Below are 14,404 nucleotides of genomic sequence, written 5' to 3' on the forward strand. Positions count from 1 at the left end.
ACCGTAGGATATAGAACAGTACAGTAAATGAACAATCCCTTTGGCCCACAATGTCTGTGCTGAACATGGTGCTAATTTAAACTAATTTCCTCTGCCTGCATATGTAATATCCCTCCATTCCCTGCATTTCCATGTGCCTGTCTAAAAGCCACTTAAATGCCACTATCGTATCTGCCTCCATCACCACCCCTTGCACTGTGTTCCAGGCACAGCGCTCTGTATAAAAGAAATACTTTTCCCGCACATCTCCTTTAAACTTTGCCCTTCACACCTTAAAGCAATGCCCTCTTGTCTTTGGCATTTCTACCCTGGGAAAAAGGTTCTGACTGTCTGCCCTATGTACACCTCTCATAATTTACAACACCTCAATCAAGTCTCCCCTCAGCCTACGATGCTCCAGTTTTGTCCAAGCTCTCCTTACAATCAATACCATCCAATCCAAGCATTCTGCTAAGCTCTTCTGTTCCCTCTCCAAAGCCTTCACATCCTTCCTATAGCAGTGCAACTCGAACTGCATACGATGTCATGCTTTTAAAGAAACTCCCATCATTTACATCAGAATTTGATCACTTTTGTACCTTTCAGAATAGTTTCTCTGCCCAAAATCTCTGTGATTCCTGCAGATCAACAGGCTCAATCTCACTTGACACAGCTAACATCCCACACTCACTCCTCACAACCCTCCCGTGGATGTACCAGGCCTCCGGTATTGTCCAAATGGGCATGAGAACCTAAGTTCCCAGTCATGGACCACCATGGGTGCCTTTAGACTGCGGGTACTGTCAAAGGTTCACTTCGCTGGTTCCAATTTTAAAGCAATAAGTTTATTAAAAAATCTGGCCAAGGCTGCAGAAAATGATTTAAAACTAATTGTGATAAACTACCCAAAAATTAAAAGAATATCTTCACGTGATAAAGATCACATCCAATTAAAAGGAGTCATAAGGAGCTGTAAATGCTGCAATCTTGAGGAGAAGGCAAAGTGCTGGAGGAACTCAGCGGATCAGGCATTATCTGTGCAGGGAATGGATAAACAGTGTTTCGGGTCGGCACCCTTCTTCAGACTGATTGTAGTAGTGGAGAGAAAGCTGGAAAAGGGAGGTGGGGCAGAACAAAGCCTCGCATCTGATAGATGGATGTGTGCGGGGTTTGTTTGGCAGATGTGCAGAGGAAGTGACAAAGGGTGAAGGTGAAAAGGAGACAAAAAGGCGTCAGATAAGGAGAAAAGAGGAGTGAAATGTAAAACAAAAGAACTGGGCTCCACTCAACAGTTGTAGGGATATCTGGAACACAACCGAGGCACAAACTGCAAACAGGCCAATGATTCTCTGCAAGCCATCAACGCGAGTCAACAGTCCCTGAGCCCAGCCCTTTCACTTGTGAAAGAGAGTGTCCAATTTTGAATTTATTTCTTCAAACAACACTTCAGAGTTTATTTTTAATTTGCATAAAACTAAGCTAAAACATGTCCGAATTAAATTCAGATCATTAAATCTTTTAGCATCAAAGCTTGTATCAGGCAACTAACTGTGAAGGGCAGCTTCTTTCCAATGTCAGAAATCCCTGCAGAAGCCAAAACGTTGTGGGTTCAAATGCCTTTCTAGATAATTGGATATTAACATTTAGACACAACCTGGGCTCTTCTGGAGGAGAGATACCTCTCCAAGGTACGTTTCTACAACCTGTTTGATGTCTGACCGTCAACTTGATGAAATACACTCTTTGGTATGCCTGAAACTTTTTGGTCGCCCAGCACAGTGAGATGTCCAACTTTTTTTAATATCAAAAAATACTTTATTCCAGTAATAAATATTTATAAAATATTTTCTTTTCAAAAACTCCATCCGACATTCCCGGAGGATATACATTCAATACAGATATTCATTGCCAGATTTACACAGAATCCCTTCCCTTATTTGGAGGGGCGTCTCCACCACACCATGTCCAGCAGCGGAAGGACCCTAGACTGTGGTCCCCCTCCAGCTTCTCGTGCCACATTCTCTGTGAAAATCGTACCCCTCAGATCTCCTTTCAATTCTGCCCTCTCACCTCTAATATATGCCGTCTCATTTTAGACTTGAGGAAAAAGACTCTGACCATAATATATTTATGCCCCTTCATAATATTATAAATCTCTATAAGGTCACCACTCATTCTCCTATGTTCCAATGAGGGTAGACCAACCTATCTAATCCCTCATTATAAATAAAGCCCTCCATTCTAGTCAAGATCCTAGTGAATCACTTGTGCATTCTTTCTAATGTTACCACATCCGTAGTTTAAGTTTAGGTTTATTATTGTCACATGTACCAGGTACAGTGATAAGCTTTGCTTTACATGTGATCCAATCAGATCAGATAATACTATTCATTGATACAAGCAAGCCAAACACAAGTACAATAGAAAGAGCAAAGGGAAAGATACAAAGTGCAGAACATAGTTCTCAGCATTGTATTGCACCAGCTCCAGACACGTGGTGGGATAGAGGTGAATCCGACTGTACCTCACCTTATGGAAGAACCATTCAGAAGCCCGATAACAGAGGGGAAGTAGCTGTTCCTGAGTTTGGGGATGCATGCTTTCGAGTTGGTGACTAGAACTGTACATAATACTGTAGTCCATTTTTGCCAATATATTGAACATCTACAACATGACATGTAAGGTGAAAGTATACAGTTAATGGAAAAAATCCTTAACACTGTGGCGGCTCCCAAGGGTCGGGCCATACTACTACCGACCCCTCGGCACGGGAATGGACCAGTCCTGGGAGGCGGTCCTGGACGCAGGTATATAAGGGCAAGGTTTGGGCGCCAAGCCATTCCGGCAGACTAGACCCGTCTGAGACCCACGAACCAATAAATATACCTTCCCAAAATACCTGGCTCCTTGCCTTTATCAACACGCTACAACAGCATTAATGTATAGAGGATCTTGGGGCCTAAGTCCATACCTTCCTTAAAGTGGTAACACACATAGATAGAGAGGTAAAGAAGGCACATGTTATGCTTGCCTTCATTGGTCAGAGCATTGAATATAAAAGTAAAGTAAAAATGCAGCTTTATAGAACTTTGGTTAGGCTGCATTTGGAGTATTGCGAACAGTTCTGTTCACCCCATTACAGGAAGGGTATGGAGGCTTTGGAGAAGATGCAGAAGAGGTTACCAAATTGCTACCTGGATTAGAGGGTATTAGCTATAAGAAGAAGTTGGACAAACTTGGATTGTTTTCTCTGGAGCATTGGAGGCTGAGGGGAGACCTGACTGAAGTATAGAAAATCGTGTGAGACATAGTTAGTATGGACTGTAGGACTTTTTCATCAGGGTGGAAATGTCAATGACTAGAGGGCATAACTTTAAAGTGAAAGGGGCAAAGTTTAAAGGAGATATGCAGGGCAAGTTTATTACACAGAGGGCAGTGGGTGCCTGAGTTGGTGGTGGAGGCAGATGCAATAGTGGCATTTAAGGGACTTTTAGATAAGCACATGAATATGCAGAGGATTGATCAGGTGCAGACAAATAGTTTATCTTGGCATTATGTTTGAGACAGACATTGTGGGCCTAAAGGTCTGTTCCTGTGCGATACTTGTATTCTATGGCATCTCAACTCAATACCAAGAATATAAAATGCTTTTACTACCCTACCCACCAGTCTCACCACTTTCAGTGATCCGTGGACTTGCAACCCAAGGTCCCTCTGTACATGAACATTCCAGTGGCCGCTGCCAATTACTGCACATGTCCTGTTGGTATTCGATGCCCTAAAGATTATTACCTCGCACCGGATTAAATTCCATTTGCCAGTGCCCCAGCCAACTGACCTGATTTATTGCTGCAGTGCTATATTGAAGAAAGGCAAACAGAAGCTACCTCCTGCACCCTTGCAGAACTCACTGACTTCATCAACTTCACCACCAATTTCCATCCAATTTGCACTCAAATTCACTAGAACTATCTCCGACATCTCCCTACTTCTAGATCTCACCGTCTCCATCACAGGAGCCAGACTATTGACCAACATCCACTACAAACCTACTGACTCCCACAGCTATCTAGACTACACTTCTTCCAGCCCTGCTTCCTGTAACGACTCTATCCCCTACTCCCAATTCCTCCGTCTACGCCGCATCTGCGCCCAGGACAAGATTTTCCACACCAGGGCATCGGAGATGTCCTCATTCGTTAGGAAATAGGGGTTCCCCTCTTCCACTATAGATGAGGCTCACACTAGGGCCTCGATATCCCGCAGCTCCACTCTTGCTCCCCCTCCCCCCATTCGTAACAAGGACAGAGTCCCCCTTGTCCTCGCCTTCCACCTCATCAGCTGTCGCATGCAGCATATAATCCTCCAACATTTTCGCCACCGCCAACGGGATCCCACGACTGGTCACATCTTCCCATCTCCACCCCTTTCTGCTTTCCACAGAGACCGTTCCCTCAGCAACTCGCTGGTTAACTCGCCCTTTCCCACCCAAATCATCCCCTGAAACCACAGAAGATGCAACAGTTGTCCCCCCCCCCCCCTCGACTCCATCCAAGGATCCAAACAGTCTTTCCAGGTAAGGCAGAGGTTCACTTGCACCTCCTCCAACCTCATCTACTGTATCCTCCGTTCCAGGTGTCAACTTCTTTACATCGGTGAGACCAAGTGCAGGCTCGGCGATCGTTTCGCTGAACACATCCGCTCAGACCGTCTTAACCTACCTGATCTCCCGGTTGCTGAGCACTTCAACTCCCCCTCCCATTCCCAATCTGACCTGGGCCTCCTCCATTGTCAGAGTGAGGCCCAGCGCAAATTGGAGGAACAGCACCTCATATTTTGCTTGGGTAGCTTACACTCCAGCGGTATGAACATTGACTTCTCTAACTTCAAATAGCCCTTGCTTTCCCTCTCTATCCCCTCCCCCTTCCCTGTTCTCCCACCAGTCTTACTGTCTCCGACTACATTCTATCTTTGTCCTGCCCACTCCCCTGACATTAGTCTGAAGAAAGGTCTCGACCCGAAACGTCACCCATTCCTTCTCTCCAGAGAAGCTGCCTGTCCCGCTGAGTTACTCCAGCACTTTGTGTGTCTACCAAGACATACAGAAGGTTTGGTAATATATTTTGTAAATCGTTTTGATGGGAAGCTGCAAATAATGTTTTGTTTTTTAAAAGATATGTTATGTATTTCAGACAATCTTTACCTGAAGATGCTAAAATGTACTTTTATCAGGAAAACCTAGTCCTGCAGGCTCCAATGCACATTTGGGTGGCAAATCAGGTTAATATATTTTTCACATATGACAAAATAGTATCTAATTGAAAGTTCAATGTTTGTTTTCTTCTGATGAAATTATGACGGTGATTTATACATGTTTGATTAATTACAACGTCTGAGGGCAAAGAATAGAGCATTCACATCATAACCACAGCAATAGTGGAAACGAAAGGTAGCTTTGTAGTGGCCCTAAGCTTGCAGAAAGCATTGTGAGTTTCAAGGTCCAAATTAACCCTGCAGTGAAATAGGCAAGGCTTCCTGTTCCATCCTTCGTAATCTGGCTACACTTTAATCGTGTTGGTATGAAACACCAAGAAAAGGCGTTCAAATTAAAACATAGAAGCCTTCTTACTTAACTAAACTGTGTTTATTCACAAAATGCTGGAGTAACTCAGCAGGTCAGGCAGCATCTTAGGAGAGAAGGAATGGGTGACGTTTTGAGTCAGGACCCTTCTTCAGACTGATGTCAGGGGGGCGGGACAAAGGAAGGATATAGGTGGAGACAGGAAGATAGAGGGAGAACTGGGGATTGGGGAGGGGGGGGGGAAGAGAGGGACAGAGGAACTATCTAAAGTTGGGGAAGTCAATGTTCATACCGCTGGGCTGCAAGCTGCCCAAGCAATTTCCGGTGGGCCTCACTATGGCACTGGAGGAGGCCCATGACAGAAAGGTCAGACTGGGAGTGGGAGGGGGAGTTGAAGGAGGGTCTCGTGCCAAAACGTCACCCATTCCTTCTCTCCTGAGATGCTGCCTGACCTGCTGAGTTACTCCAGCATTTTGTGAATAAATACCTTCGATTTGTACCAGTATCTGCAGTTATTTTCTTACACTAACTAAACTGTGTTATTACTTATCCAACAAACAAGCAATAACCCCAAAGATGGACACAAAATGTTGGAGTAACTCAACATGCTGGTCTGAAGAAAGGTCCCGACAGAAATTGTCACCTACTTTTCTCCAGAGATGCTGCTTGACTGCTGAGTTACTCCAGCATTTGGTGTCTATCTTCAGTGTAAACCAGCATCTGCAGTTCCTTCCTATCCAAGCAATGACCCCACTTCCTTGTGCACACACTGTTCACATATCTCTTTACAAACTGACCAATCCATTCCAGAAGATTGTCATGAAAGGTGAACTGTCACCAGGTTCAAATTATCTTGTGTTTATTTCGTTGGGCATGAAATCAGATGCCCAAGTAATGAAGGCAGTAATCTGCCCATGTCCTCTGGTGCAGCCGGTAACAGAATGTGCAAACTATTTCCCTTTCCTTCTTAGAGTTGATTTTATCATTTTAGCGTGTTGCTTTAAGACCTTTAAACACTGCCAGTTTATACCCACTTGCTCAGACCCAACCTTGCACAGACAATTAAAACTCTATGAATTACTATGAAGGTCGGCACAGTGGCACATAGGTAGTGTTGTGCCTGGATTCGATTTTGCAGGTACTGTCTGTACAGAGTTTGTACGTTCTCCCTGTGACCTCATGGGTTTTCTCTGGGTGCTCCAGTTTCCTCCCACATTCCAAAGACATGCAGGTTTGTAGGGTAATTAGCTTCTGTAAATTGTCCGCAGTGTCTAGGATAGAACTAGTGTTTGGGTGATCATCGGTGAACGCGGACTCCGTGTGCCGAAGGGCCTGTTTCCACACTATAGCGCAGGTGCACACTTAAAAGCACATTTCCCATCTTTCTGCCTGCAGATTTCAACTTTAAAAGGTCAAAATGTGAGAATGTAAATATTCTCCTATGTGCAGGCAGAACAATATCACCTCTCTCTGGCACTATCTTTTTTTGACTACCCAACCAGGCTATCTTATCCTTGCTTTTGTTGTGCAAGTGCCCTGTGATGTTTACTTACTTGACGCTAGCTCTCAACTTTACCTCCTGCTCCATGTAGAAGCAGTGTTACAGACTTTAATTCATACCTCATGAAGACAAGCCATTTGCCTTACCATGTCCACACTGATCAATGGCCACCTGTCCATATTAATCCCATCTGGATGCTTTCAAGAGCGAGCTAGATAGAGTCAGGGGGTATGGGGAGAAGGCAAGAACGGGGTACTGATTATGAATGATCAGCCATGATCACATTGAATGTCGGTACTGGCTCGAAGGGCCGAATGGCCTACTCCTGCACCTATTGTCTATTGTCTACCTTCCAGCACTTGGCTTGTAACCTTCTATGCCTCAGCCACTCAAGTGCTCAATGAGACAGTTCTTAAATGGTGTCAGCGATTTTGCTTCCACCACTCTCTGACAATGTATTGCAGGTATTTACCGCTCTCTGGGTGAAAATAGGTCTCCCTCAGATCCCTTTTAAATCTGTTGCCGCTTACCCTAAATCTATGTCCTCACATTTCATTCACTTATGTACTCCAATGCAGAAAAACAAAATTTCAGATTTTATATTGATGTCAAGGGAGAAATATTTAGAAGGATAACCTTTTCTAACAATTAATCAAAGTAAATTGCTTTCAGACTTCTTGAGGGAACATCAGCAGCATCATCCTTTGAGACTCCATTTTTAACCAGTAACTAAACTTTTGATTTAAAAACGTAATGTATCCTTTTATTTTCTCTTGGTTTCTTGTGTTCTCAGCATTTTGACACTCTCTTTGTTATCAAGGGAATATAGTTTTAAAGATTGTAAATACCACTACTCAAACTTTTCTCCGTTATGTACTTTTTTTTAGATTAGATTAATTCCATTCACAGTTCATGCTGTTGTCACCAGCTCAGACATTCAGATTCATCAGCAAACAATTGACTTTGGTCCTTGTTCAGTTTATGAGACTGTTTTGACAACTGTCCAGCTCACTAACAAATCCATCCTGAGCCAAGAGTTTGGATTTGTTGATGTTCCTGAGGTAAGTGAGCTGCTGCTGAATTTCTCTCCCTTTGAGGTGATGTTTAACCGTAAACAGAATGTGATCTCAAAATGCTGCATATAGGTAGAGACGTGGTCTCCTCATTGCTGGCTCCTCTTTTGTTCAGGACAACCTTACGGGATCTCATTAAAATTACTGCCAGATTTTAATGATATCATTGCTACCAGGCAGCGCAGTGGCGCAGCAGTAGATTTGCTGCCTTACAGTGCCAAAACCAGGTTCGATCCTTTCTATGGGTGTTGTCTGTACAGAGTTTGTACGTTCTCCCTAGGCTACCTCCCACACTTCAAAGACGTGCAGGTTTGTAGGTTAATTGGCTTTGGTAATTTAAAAAAATTGTCTCTGGTGTGTAGAATAGTGCTAGTTTATGGGATGATTATTGGTCAGCGTGGTCTCGTGGGTCAAAGGCCCTGTTTCCACTCTGCAGCTCTAAAGTCTAAAGTGTAAATCTGCACATCTGAAGAAGATCCCTGCTGGCTTGCAGAGAGAGTCTATCCTACCTGCTCAGAACACTAAATAGGGATCTGACCGCGCAGGAAGAGAGCCCTTGGCTAAGATCCACCAACCATTCCTAAGGCTAAATCCATTGTAGGACTTGTTGTATGCAAAGGTAACTGCAAACCATAAGACATAGGCGCAGAATTAGGCCATTCAGCCCATTGAGTCTGCTGTGCCAGTAAATCACGGCTGATCTATTTTCCCTGTCAACCCCATTCTCCTGCATTCTCCCCGTAACCTTTCCATTGTTGTTGGTATATTCAGCACAATCTATTTCTGTTGTAAGTCCACACCATACCTGGCATAGAGTGCGGATATGCAAAAATTGTAAAGGAATATAAATATAGGACATAGAACAATACAGCACAGGAACGGACTTTTAGCGCACAATGCCCAAGCCGAATACCATGCTAAATTAAACTAATCTCGTCTTCATGTGATCCATATCTCTTTATTCCCTCCATACCTATATGCCTGTCTAAAAGCCACTTAAATGCCACTTGTGCATCTGCCTCCACTGCCATCCTTGGCAGCGCATTTCAGGCATACACAACCCTGTATAAAATACTTGCCCTGCGCACATCTCATATCATATCATATCATATATATACAGCCGGAAACAGGCCTTTTCGGCCCACCAAGTCCGTGCCGCCCAGCGATCCCCGTACATTAACACTATCCTACACACACTAGGGACAATTTTTACATTTACCCAGCCAATTAACCTACATACCTGTACGTCTTTGGAGTGTGGGAGGAAACCGAAGATCTCGGAGAAAACCCACGCAGGTCACGGGGAGAACGTACAAACTCCTTACAGTGCAGCACCCGTAGTCAGGATCGAACCTGAGTCTCCGGCGCTGCATTCGCTGTAAAGCTGTAAAGCAGCAACTCTACCGCTGCGCTACCGTGCCGCCCTTTAATCTTTGCCCATGTTAATAATCCAGGATCTGAATAAACTCTGAATGTGTAATATTAAATGTAGCAACATGATTTTTTAGAATTGCTTCAATTAACTATTAGCTAATGGCCTTTAGCAGTGACCAGCTGTGGATAATGCTCACACATTATCCATAGTCCTCAGCTGACAACATGTAAAATCTGACACCTGAATGGAAATTTAACGTGTTTTTCTCTGTACCTTACAGTATGTAGACGTCCAACCCAACCATGGCTTTGGTGTACTCCTCCCTCTCGAGACTCTGAATTTAGACATCATGTTCAAAGCGAAGCAAGCCAAAAAGTACAACTTTGGGCTGATTTGCAAGTCTGAAATCAACAGGTAATGGTTCATGTGGAATATTTGCTTTTAAGCAGAACTGGAATAAAAAAATGTAACTTTTTTAACGTTTCGCACCAAAGATTGTTCTTGTAAGATAGCCCTCTGCCTGCAACCTAAACTATACAGGCAGAATATCTTCCCAATTTAACATTACCCATATACAGGCAGAATATCTGCCCAACGAAACAATTGTCACTGTATTTAATCTGTAACAAAAGAATAAACACACTGTGAGTATGATGTTAAACATTTAATACCTTTATGAAAAGAAACAAGTTATTTGTGGCAAGATGCATCCCTTGGGTTACTCGTGTCTTTTTGTCTTCTGCTTGGGTGCAATAATGGTGAGAGTTATGACCATTTATTCTGCTAATAATGCTAAATATAGACCACAATGCACACTGTAACATAGGACAATCCACGATGGAGCTTAATGCTACCAACCTGTAAACTGGTCTAAAGCATGGATTCATGGAACACTGAAGGCAATAACTAAAGGCTTATTTAACCCTATGCAAAGAAGCATATTTCAACTATCTTGTGTGGGTAAAGCAAGATTACCAAGTTCAGGTTTTCCATTTATATATTATTTTGCACATCCTCAAAATACCGCAAAGAGCGAATGAATTATATTTTGCACGCAGTCATCCATACTGTGAAAAAAAGGGGGCAGTCAATTTTTTAAAATTAGGTCAATAAATTGTTGGCAGTATGAATGATGGTAGGGATCCCAGTAAATGTTTACTCTACTTTCAGTCAGGTTTCTGTGATTACAATAATACCATTACCACCACGTTCCACCCATTTGTATTATCATATCCTAATCTTCTCTTCCCACTGGAATCATGTGGTTCATACTCTATGTTTGGCTCCAACTCCCTGACGACTGTAATATTGATCTACACTCCAACCCTTTGCCAAATTAAACTCTCGCCAACAGCATAAACAAACCTCCCTGAAAGAAGAGTGTTGCCTTTTCAGTTCTGGTGCTTCTCCTCGTCTCATGTTCCGTAGAAGTGTTCCCTTGATCAAGTACCTAAAATCTGCCTCCCTCACCACCCCTTCAACAATACAATCTTTTGACCTATTTGTATATTCACAAGTACAAACGGGTAGTAATCCAGAGATTACAACCTTGGAGGTCCTTCTCTTTAACCTTCTACCTAATTCCCTAAATTCACCTAAGATAGACACAAAATGCTGGAGTAACTCAGCAGGTCAGACAGCATCTCTGGAGAAAAGGAATGGGTGACATTTCTGGTTGACACCCTTAACATTCATCTTACAGGAACTCATCCCTTTTCTACCATTATATATACCAAGACCTTGACTAATCACCCTCCCCTCTTAAAATTCCCTGCAGATGTTCTGCGATACCATTGACCCTGGCACAAGGGAATAAGCATACCATTTAGGAGCCTTGCTATCAGTTCCCTCCACCATTGAGTCCTCTATCCCTATAGCTTGCCTTGTCTTTTTTTCTTTCCTGCTGTTCAGCTAAGACAAACATTTTACTGCAGACTTAGCCTTTGTGGCGTTCCCTTGAGAAGCCATCCCATTTAAAGATGTATAACTGTTTGTGAGGGGGACAGACTCAGGAGAGTCTTGCACTATCACCTACAACTCCTCCTGGTAGCCCCCGTCACCTTTCTGCCAGTGCCTCTCTGGTGAGTCTCTGGAATTCTCTTCCACAGTAGGTGATGAAAGCTGGAGCATTCAAAGTATTTAAAATGGAGATGGATAAATATTTGATGGATCGAGGAACAGAGGGGTGTGGAGAAATGGCACCGATAGTTGAGGCCTATAAAGATCAGCAATGATCACATTTAATGGCGAAACTGGCTTGAAGGGCCTGATGCCGAGTCCTGCTCCTCTTTTCTTAGGTCTGCTGTGAGCAGCTTGCTGAACATGCTCTCCACAATAATATCCTCAGTATTGCCAAAGTTGTACAATGAGTCCATCTGTAAACCTCATTATACTGGAGGAGCTGCAGTTGGACACACTCCCCACTGATGTGGTCAAGAGGGACACTGAACGAGAATGAGCCCACCACAGTGATGTGTGACCACTATAGTGAGCCCACCGGTGATGTGTGCCCACTATAGTGAGCCCACAGTGATGTGTGACCACTGTAGAGACCCCACCACAGTGATGTGTGACCTCTATAATGAGCCCATCGCAGTGATGTGTGACTTCTTTAGTGAGCCCACCATAATGATGTGTGACTACTATATTGAGTTCGCCACGGTGATGCGTGACGGCTGTAATGAGCCCACCATGGTTACTGTGCCTGCTATTCTTGCCAGTGCTCCAGAAGTGACTTGAGGTAAAGGTGACGAGGTATACAAGTTTGTAGGAAGGAACTGCAGATACGCAAACGCAGGATACGCAGGAACTGCAAACCTGCAGGGTTTACACCAAAGAGAGACACAAAATGCTGGAGCAACTCAGCAGAACAAGCAGCATCTCTGGAGGGAAGGAAATTTGGGACGTTTTGGGTTGAGATCCTTCCCTTAGACTAGTTAGATGCAGGTCTGGCTCGTAAGAAGATAAGATAGCAGCTGGCGCATAGAAATCTCATCTTGAATAACAACCTGAAAGCCAAATGATAATTTCAACTTAGTTTTTCTTCCACTTGGATCTGTTATAAAGTCTGTGTTCAAACCAGAGCCCCAAATCACTTGGATTTATGTACATGGTGAATGTGATCATTTTTTCTTTGGAATAGAAAAGCTCAGGTTATTTTGTATTCTGTTTGAATATTTGTGCAAGTGATGTCCTTCTTTCTAGGTCATCATCCTATGAAAGAGAGAGTAGGCAATGTTTTCCCAGCTCTCTGTGAACTGGCTGTATTTCACCACTGGCTGTGAACAGCATGAAGTAGCCACTGCCGTTTGCCATCTGCTGGAGATTTGCTCCAGTGCAGCAGGTTCCTCCAGATGGCCCCACTGACATTGGATGCTCAGGCCTGGACTTGTGGAGGAGAATCAACATTTTAATACCTAGACCACAGTTTGCTACCACTCCAGCAGACGAAAGCATATTTTCTAGTTCAAATATCATTTCAAATCATCAACAATTTGATTGTTTTTTACTCAAGATTCCAACATCTGCAGTCTCCTGTGCCATTATAAAATTCTGATGAAGAAATCAATGATAATTTGATGCCATTAAAGAATAGTAATGGACATTTTCTGAACATGTTCTGTTTTAATTTTTAGGGACTTCAAGATTTCCTGTCAAGCTATAGGTGTTCTCCCTCCGCTGCACTTATCCCATTCAGTGGTTCACTTTGCTGCCACCGCATTGTACGACATGGCCACAGTGACTCTCTACGTGGTGAATTCACACACCAGCAGGAACGAGTTTACTCATCCTGTACCCAGGATTGGAACTGGAGAAATCGCTCTCGTGGGACCATCAACGTTTGAATTCATCGTTCCGGAATCATCCTCTCTGACTATCGTGCCCGCCGTTGGGACAGTGAAGCCGGGACAGGTCAGTAATTCTCTGCAGGGTTTCACACCTCCGAGATGGGAATTTTACCATGATGGGAAGTTTGTAACTTGCTTTATAAAGTTATATCATTTGGGTAGTGAAGCTAATGACCAGTTTCTTTTCTGTACAACCAACCACTCTCCGCTCTCCGCTAGGCCGTTCTCCGCTCATCCATGACAGCAAGTGGGAGGAGGTTATTCATGTAATCATCAGCAATGCATAGACAACTTTGGTCTGTTCCTGCCCTTCTTGGTGCCTACCGGGCTACAACCCAGTAGGGTTTTTAATGATGGTATTCGCCTGTAAGGCGTACCAGCACACCAAAATAGTTAAAAATTAGATTGTTGTTTCTCTAATATTACAAAAAGTTTACTAAAGTTTAGGAAATAAAAAGTATTCATTAAAGTATTAGTCATGCCCTTAACCAGCTTAAGCAGTTTACAGGATGATGATCCCCATAGACATCAAAAGCCAGGAATGATATGACCTTTTGTCTACAAAAAATGTACTGCTAAATCTTTCCCTTACCACCAAACGTTGTGTCTTAAGTACCTCACATTGCATAGACCTAGTCATTGTCTCAGGCAGAAGCAAACCTTTTTCTTCCTTTTTAATACTGATTTGTGCTTTCACTCTCCATCCAGCCATCCATTCTGCTTGTGCCTTTAGTTAATAAACAAAAGGACACAAAGTGCTGGAGTAACTCTACAGAAATGCTGCCTGACCTGCTCAGTTACTTCAGCACTGGGTATCCATCTGCTTTTTGCCTTGGTCTGCTCTGGTCCTCTTGTCTAATGACCTCCTGCTTAGCCTTTCATGTACCATTCTCCAAAGGTTTCAATCCTTACCCAATACTACACTGGCCTCCGGCCTTGCATCATCCTTACTTCTTTTGACCAACATTGGCTCCAAATCCACAACGTTTTTGGCCATGCCCTGTACCTAACACTATAATCTGCAAACCTTTCTGGTCCTGTAATCTT

General features: G+C 43.4%; 1 protein-coding gene across 4 annotated transcripts in view; it reads left to right on the top strand.

Moving 5' to 3' along the window:
- The window catches only part of cfap74 (cilia and flagella associated protein 74), a 121,928-nt gene that overhangs the window by 79,493 nt on the left and 28,031 nt on the right, over window positions 1-14,404 (top strand). For all 4 annotated transcript variants that reach the window (XM_078425110.1, XM_078425112.1, XM_078425111.1 and 1 more), the window contains 4 exons: window positions 5,172-5,259; window positions 7,949-8,122; window positions 9,790-9,923; window positions 13,145-13,421. In XM_078425110.1, the coding sequence (XP_078281236.1) occupies window positions 5,172-5,259; window positions 7,949-8,122; window positions 9,790-9,923; window positions 13,145-13,421 (673 nt within the window). The remainder of the gene's footprint in view (window positions 1-5,171; window positions 5,260-7,948; window positions 8,123-9,789; window positions 9,924-13,144; window positions 13,422-14,404) is intronic.

This window comes from Rhinoraja longicauda, chromosome 30 (assembly GCF_053455715.1).
Source record: "Rhinoraja longicauda isolate Sanriku21f chromosome 30, sRhiLon1.1, whole genome shotgun sequence".
Classification (NCBI taxonomy): domain Eukaryota; kingdom Metazoa; phylum Chordata; class Chondrichthyes; order Rajiformes; family Arhynchobatidae; genus Rhinoraja; species Rhinoraja longicauda.